At 52.9% G+C, this 7,516-nt stretch overlaps 1 protein-coding gene across 1 annotated transcript; it reads right to left on the reverse strand.

Moving 5' to 3' along the window:
• Positions 1-1,622: 1,622 nt before the first annotated feature.
• On the reverse strand, positions 1,623-6,820 carry TRIL (TLR4 interactor with leucine-rich repeats). The gene has a single exon (XM_011938616.1). The coding sequence runs from the start codon at positions 6,323-6,325 to the stop codon at positions 3,890-3,892; it is 2,436 nt and encodes an 811-aa protein (XP_011794006.1). The 5' UTR covers positions 6,326-6,820; the 3' UTR covers positions 1,623-3,889.
• Between the last annotated feature and the right edge of the window lie 696 nt (positions 6,821-7,516).

Genomic DNA, 7,516 nt, shown 5'->3' on the forward strand with positions numbered 1-7,516 from the left:
GCAGAAGATTGAAACTGGACCCCTTCCTTACGCCATCCATAAAAATCTACTCAAGATGGATTAAAGACTGAGATGTAAAACCCAAAACTATAAAATGCTGGAAGATAACCTAAGCAATACCATCCCATACATGGGAATGGACAAAGATTTCATGACAAAGATACCAAAAGCAATGGCAACAAAGGCAAAAATTGACAAGTGGAATCTAATTAAACTTAAGAGCTGCTATACAGCAAAAGAAGCTATCAACAGAGTCAACAACCTACAGAATGGGAGAAAATATTTGCAAAATGTGTATCTTACAAAGGTTTAATATCCAGCATCTGTAAGGAACTTAAATTTACAAGAGAAAAACAACCCCATTAAAAAGCGGGCAAAGGACACGCACAGACACTTCTCAAAAGAAATACAGAAATGTTTCAATTAACTAGAAAAAGAGGAGGAGAAGGATTGCCGTAATTCCATTATCTGAATCCTCTGGCTGGTTATGGCTTAAGCAGAAATGCCTGTCCCTGAAATTCCTTAATCATACAATTTGTTGCCCTGTGTAAAGAAGAATACTACTACTATTACTGCTACATCTCATATTTATTGAACATCTGTGGTGTAACTGGCGTTGTTGAATGCTACTTACCCATTTATGCCTCACAATAGCACTATGCAATCAGGATTCTTAGGCTGCCCATTTTAACTGATGAGGAAGCTGAAGTAGAGATCAGGTAAAAAGAATGAATGCAACCCTCTAATGACTAAGTGACTTCATCACTTCCTTAGCATCATTCCAGCTTTTCATGATGCTATACTGAGGATGGTGACGATATTGATACTAGGCCATGGTCTGGAATTGGGAATAAACTTCTACCACTAGTATGCTTCATCACCATTTACCTTCCAGTCTTATAAGAACAGGAGGGAGTGGTTAAACACAAATACCAGGCAATCCAGTGTCTCTTTTAATGGTTTAATATACGTTGCTGTACTTTTGGTGAAAATCAGGTGTGTGACAATTTAGCAAGGTGTTCTGATCACATGCTAATTATTTATTACCTGGTAGCACTGCAAAATCCCCTGCATTATGGAAACAGTAATCCCACTGGTTGACCTGAAGGTCCCACAACATTGCAGAGTAGCCAGTGGCTCTTTCACTGAATACTCCTAACTCATAACAAGTTTAATCTTTTTTCCTTAGAAATGTTATCTTTTCATAAGCTGTGTAGTGGTAAAAATCAAAAATGACTTCCAGCTCAAGATAATTCCTTCATATTTCTGACCATGAGAGCTAAAGGGCTAGTCAAGCCTTTTTTCATCAGTTTCAGAAACTTTTCATCAGTTTCCTTTAAACAGGCAATGCCTGCCGAGACCCGATCACCTGCACCTTGATGTCACTGGTTTCCAACAGCACTTTCATACTGTGGCTGACCATCTGCTTTTAGAGCCATTTCATTGTTTCTTTGCACATAACATCACACATCTGTTTCTTAAAGTCCATACTCACCTATGATAATGGAAATAAAAAACATTAAAAAGGACAGAAAGACGTCAAGCTTATGTTTCATTTCCATAAATGGAAACTGCATTGTATCATTGTGAAAGTGTATAAAATATTTGGAAACTCCAACAAATTATCTCTATTAGTAAGTGGGTTTATTGACATAACTGAACATAACAATGTATAACATTTATTCATTTCCCACTGAAAGACTTCCCAGTGAAACTAAAGTAGAACACAGATCCAGGCATTAGGCATTTTCAGTGATGTTCTATGGCTGAAAAGGTGAGTGGTGAGGAGAACCAGAGGCCTTGTCCATACTTGCAATGGGACTCAATATTACCCTGCTGGACAAAAGAAATAGCTAAGAGATGCAATAGTGCTATGATTGAAAAAAGCCAGGGGCACAAAAGGTGCCAGACAGCTCACTGGTTGAAAATAAGAGCAAACAACACTACCGCTCCCATGTACCAGTATGCTCTGAATCTAAAATAAGCCCTGGCAGCAAACTAAGAATGACAGTCTATTTCCTGTGGTTTATTAAGTTTTTGCCCCGCAGACAAGACTGCCAGAAAAGCAGCTGTAGTTTAAGTGGTCTGGACATTTACTCATCTGAACATAAACAACGATCAGCTCATTCAGATGGCTGGTTCCCTACTCAGCTGTTGAGAAGAGGGCAGGCATGGGTCAATCTAGGCCAAACATAAAAGGAGTGAACTGGGGTGAAAGACCCGGGGCTGTGATGGATTCCCTGAGTCACCAGGACCCTCAGCAGCTTAAGGCCCTAAACAAAAGATTCCACTGTCAGCCTTAGCACCATTGCAGGGACCTCCATGGTACTCCACTGCCAATAAATCCATAACCACTGTGAACAGAACCACAGTGTGCATTCTCTTAGTGACTGCATTTTTAGACCATACATAAAATTATTAATGTAAACCAAACCACTACACTTAGTGATAAACATGTACTTCATAAATAGCAGGGAATGAAAGTATCCCAGATAGTTGGAAACAACTGAACAAATAAAGGCTCCTACCCCTAAGTTTAAAACAAAAACATTTAAAAGAAATACTGCAACTATTAACTAAAAGATAAGATTTAATAACACAGTAAGACACTGAGTTGGGGAGGAATTAATTGCAAAACATATCATTATTTCACAGTGAGGTGTAAGTATTCATAACAATCTTCTGGTTTTAGTAGAAAAGATACCCACTGGTGTATTTTTTTTCACATTTTTTTTCTATAATTTCTTCCCCTCTACTATTTCATATAAGGACACTAATGTGGTCAAACATTAAACTATCAATTGACAATCACCCTTTGCTTCCCTATTAGGAAATTACCTTCATTGCTTAACTGCAACTCAAGAGAATTAGGGCACAGTCAACCATGTCACTGATAAAAACAGGAGAAGTACCACATCACATTTATTCCAATCTAAACACACTGTCACAGATGTGGTAAGTGAACTGGAACGCTGGTGTTCCCCAGTGGGTCATCAGCTACATATACATCACATTCTTTTATCAAATCTGGCATTGAAATTTCCTTTTCCATATATAGGTTTAAAAAAATAAAATTTAAAAAGCCACAGGAGCAACCCTGACAGAGAAGTCTTGCATGCAGCCTTCTCCTGAGAAAGTATGTAATCTTAGTCATCCTCGAAGTCAGCAAGCGCTCTTGTACTGTTAATATTAAAAGGAACATAATAGAATGGCCCAGTCCAACTAAAACAGTCCTTGAGTCTATTGGTCAGTTTGTTAAATGTCAAGAGTTTTCACATTTTTGAAAAAAAAAAAAAAAGCGTCTCTTATTATTTAAACTTTAAGGTATCCTGCATGCTCTATCAGCCAACATAAATGAGTTCCTTGGCGGGTGTGTTAAACTTTACCACCTGTTTACATCCCTCTTTTTGGCAGAGATCACCAAACCAGTGGAGTCCCTGGCCAAGCCTCCTTTGTAATGGTAATAAGTTCCTTTTTCCTTAAATAGAAACAAAACTTCCCTGTTTGACACTGAGCAAACAAAAAGCATGCACCCAAATATTTCTGGCCATGTTGGGGGCACAAGCACCCCCTTTCTACCCCCAAAGCCTGGCTTCTGCATTGCAACGCTACAAAAGCCATTTGCATAGCTGTGTCAAAGCCTCCAAGTGAAGACTCCAACCTCAGCATCCCACCATCCATTTGTCCCCTACTCTGGCTTTGACCACCAAGTATCATCCATTTACTTCTTGAGTACTGGGAATTGGGGGATGGTGCCCGAACTGGCCCTCTGTCCCCACTGGCCTCTCTGGCAAGTGCACAAAAGGGCACTTCCCCTGAGGTGAGCCGGTAGGCCTCAGGGAGAGGCGGCTCCTTAGGGCCAATGAGATGGTCTCTACATGCCCTGCACCTAGTCGGCAAATCGCTGTAGGAGATGGTCCTCCCGTCTCAGGCTGTCGCCCGCACCGCCGCCCGCACTGTCCATGAAGCGGTCGCAGGGGAATTCGATGAGGTCCGCCTCACTGAGCGCGCACACGGTGGTGCGCGGCCGGTGAGACTGGAATCCCGAGAAGTCGGCGGACACGCCGGTGCCCATGGAGCGCAGGGGCCGTCGGGTGGAGTACATGTGGCGAACATGGACCGGGGCCCCGCCCTTCCGCCTGGCCCGCAGCTTCCTCCGCAGCCAGCGAGACGCCCAGGCCGCCAAGGCCAGGAGCACCAGCAGCGCGTTGACCGTCAGCAGGGCCAAGGTCAGCAGCTGGTAGTCGACGCCGCCCCGGCTCCCGGCCTCCGGCAGGGTGACCAGCCCCGCGCAGTGGTCCCGGGGAGCCACAGGGCAGACGCGGCCCCCAAGCACGCCCTCCACGCACACCAGGTAGGGGGTGTCCCCGCGCAGCTCGCGCAACGTGGCCGAGTCACTGCGCTCGGGCAGGTAGACGAAGCGGTGGAACTTGGGCTGCTGGCCGAAGCGGTCGAAGAGCAGGCGGAAGCGCGCGCCGCCCAGCGGCCGGGGACTGCGGTGCTCGCGCACTGCCCAGCGCACCGAGGCGCTGTCTGCGCCCACCGCCTCCACCGTCAGGTTGCACAGGATGAACTTGTTGAAGTCACACGGGTCGGACACCAGCGGCGGCAGCCCGGCCCCCACGTCGGACTGGGCGGCACGCTCCTGGTGTTCCGTGCCCAGGCGTTGCTTCGTCGCGCGCTGCCAGGGGTCGCCGGCGGGCGACGTCGCGGAACCGGGAGAGGCCGTTGGGGTGGGCTCCGCGTGGGCGGGATCTGCTGGAGTCGGACGGCCCCGCTGGGACTTCTCGTGCCGGTCTAGGAACTGTGGAGCCGGGCCCGCAGCGGCAGCGGCGGAGGGGCTGGGCTGCTGGAAGCCTGGGCCCCGCCGACTCAGTTTTAGGGCGCTGCGGTTGGCTACCAGCTCCCTGGCGGCTGCATCCCAGGCCACCCCAGCTAGAAATTGCCCCTGCTGCTGGAGCTGCGGCTGCGGCGGCAGCTCCTCCGCGAGACCTGCAGGTGGCGTCATCTCCTCCCCTGCGGCCGTGGGGAGGGGCCGCCGCCTGCGGTCAGCGGTCAGGGAAGCTGAGGGCGAGGGATCCGCGCAGGACCCGTTTTGCAGCTGCTGGTCATCCAGGTAATCCAGGTATTTGCCTCGCAGGGCCGGGGGGTGGCGACACTGCACGAAGACAGTGAGGAGCCGGCCCTGCGAGTGCCAGTCGCCCATCCAGCGCTTCAGGCCTCGCAGCCGGCAGTCGCAGGTCCAGCCATTGCCGTCTAGATCCAGCCGATAAAGGGCTGGGCTGGCGGCGAAGATGTCGCCGGATAGGGCGCTGAGCGCGTTGTTGCGCAGGCTGAGCTCGCGCAGCCGGCCCAGGTGACCAAAGGTGCCCGGGTGCAGGGCGGACAACTCATTGCCGCTCAAGTCCAGCGCCTCCAGGCTGTGCAGAGGCTCCAGCAGCGCGGTTGGCAGCTGGCTCAGCCGATTACCCTCCAGGCGCAGCTCGCGCAGGGCCTCCAAGCCCCAAAAGGCCTCCGGCGCGAGGTGCGTGAGCTGGTTGCTCCTGAGCGACAGCAGGCCCAGACGTGGCAGGTGCTGGAAGACGCGCGGCCCAAGGTGCTGCAGGCTGTTGGCCGAGAGAATGAGGGTGGAGAGGGAGCGCAGCGGCGCGAAGGTGGCCGCGTGGCGCAGGGAGGGCTGCAGCTCGTTGGCAGAGAGGTTGAGGAAGCGCAGCTTGCCTAACTGGGCGAAGGCGTTCTTGCCCAGAAAGCGAATACGGTTGGACTCTAGATGTAGGTAGAGCAGGTTGCTCAAGGGGGCGAAGACTGCGTCCGGCAGCGCCCCCAGGGCGTTCCCGTCCAGCCGCAGCTTGACCAGACTCTCCAGGCCCTCGAAGGAGCCGCGGCTTAGGCGGCCGATCTCGTTCCCGTTGGCGTAGAGGATGCGCAGCTTGCGCAGCGGGGCCAGCGTGCCCGGGGCGAGCGCCTGCAAGAGGTTGTTCCCCAGGTACAGCTCTTCCAGCCGCGAGAGCTTTTCGAAGGTCTTGGGGTGCAGAGAGCGGATCTGGTTGTACTGCAGGTCCAGCCGTCTGAGCTGCCCCAGACGGTGGAAGTCGAAGGCCGTGATGTTGGTTATGAAGTTGCCGCCGAGGCTGTAGGTGAGCACGTCGTGGGGACTCGGCAGCGAGCTGGTCTTGGGCACGACGCGGAGCCCCCTGTTGGTGCACAGGAGATGCTGGGGGTGCTGGCAGTCGCAGCGCTCCGGGCACACGGGCTTGGCCCGCGGCGGGAGCGCGAGGCAGCTGCACACCACGAGCAGGAAGCGCACGGCGCGGGCAGCCTCCATCGCCGCCCGCCCTGCGTGCTGCGGCCGGATCGTCCTCTTGGCCCGCCGGCTCTGTGTCTCCTCTGCATTCCCCTTGGCCTGACCAGAGTCGCTAAATGGCCTCTTTCGGACTTCGCAGCGCCGTCCAGCCCCTCCTCCGTCCTTTGTCCGGCTGCCGGCCCGGGTCTCTGCAGGCGGCCTTCGCCCGGCCAAGTCAGGCGGCGCGGGGCGCTCTGCAGACCCCGGGTGCTACTTGTTGCATTTCTGTGGAAAACTGTTTCTCCGGGTGCGCGTCGGGGGGCGGGGGGAGGGAGCAAGACCCGGCGCTTTTTGTTTGCAGCTGAGTCCGGAGAGTTGGATTCCCTGGTGCGGATTCTCCTAGCCGAGTGGATTCCCCAGCTGCAGGCTGGAGCCGTTCCAAGAGCTTCTCGGGGCGCGGCTTGGCAGCAGAGCCCCGGCGGCTTGGCCCCCGCAGACGGCACCTTCTCGCTCGCGGTCCCGGACGCGGAGCGCGGCCCCGGTGCAACAGCTCGGGGAGCACGCGGGCTGCGTCTGGAAGGGGCCCAAGTCGGCGAGCGGAGAGCAAACCGGGCGGAAATTCGTTCTTCCCACACTCTGCCCGCGGGGACGCTGGCGGAGAAAGAGGAGACGGCGGAGGGAGGACAGACCCCGGCAGGGGGAGGAGGAAACGCTAAGTGGCTCCGCGTCTGGTCAGCCCGAGACCGGGATGCCAAGTGAGAAAAGTAGGGATTAAAAACAGCTGTACCGGTCGGACATGCTAGGCCGGGGGCGGGGGAGGATTACCGGGCTAGCAAACGGGATTTGCAGACAGAGACCTTTTTATTTTAGAAGAGTAGACCAGCCGCTTCTGAGCAGTGGGAGTGTGGCTGGCCCTCCTCGTTTTTGTCACTTGCTTTTCCAGGTGCCACCCTGCGGGAAGTTTGAGCAGCACGGAGTCCGCCAGCATTCTCCAGGAAGTTTGGGGGAGCACAAGGTTGCCTGCAAAAGGCCATCAGAAGAGGGTAGGTGAACCCAGTCTGACGGTTGCTGCTTGGGTTTTGACGTCGACTAGTAGCTGAGGAGAGGCACCACCCCTTTTTAGGTGTCTGAAGGGAGTATTTACCCTATCCTGCTGTGGGCTAGAACATGAAGAAATCACAGAACTGGTTCTGCCAACATGAAAGTGTCTGCCACATTTTGGTGATTCAGTCC

This window comes from Colobus angolensis, unplaced genomic scaffold, assembly GCF_000951035.1.
Source record: "Colobus angolensis palliatus isolate OR3802 unplaced genomic scaffold, Cang.pa_1.0 Scaffold175, whole genome shotgun sequence".
Taxonomy (NCBI): domain Eukaryota; kingdom Metazoa; phylum Chordata; class Mammalia; order Primates; family Cercopithecidae; genus Colobus; species Colobus angolensis.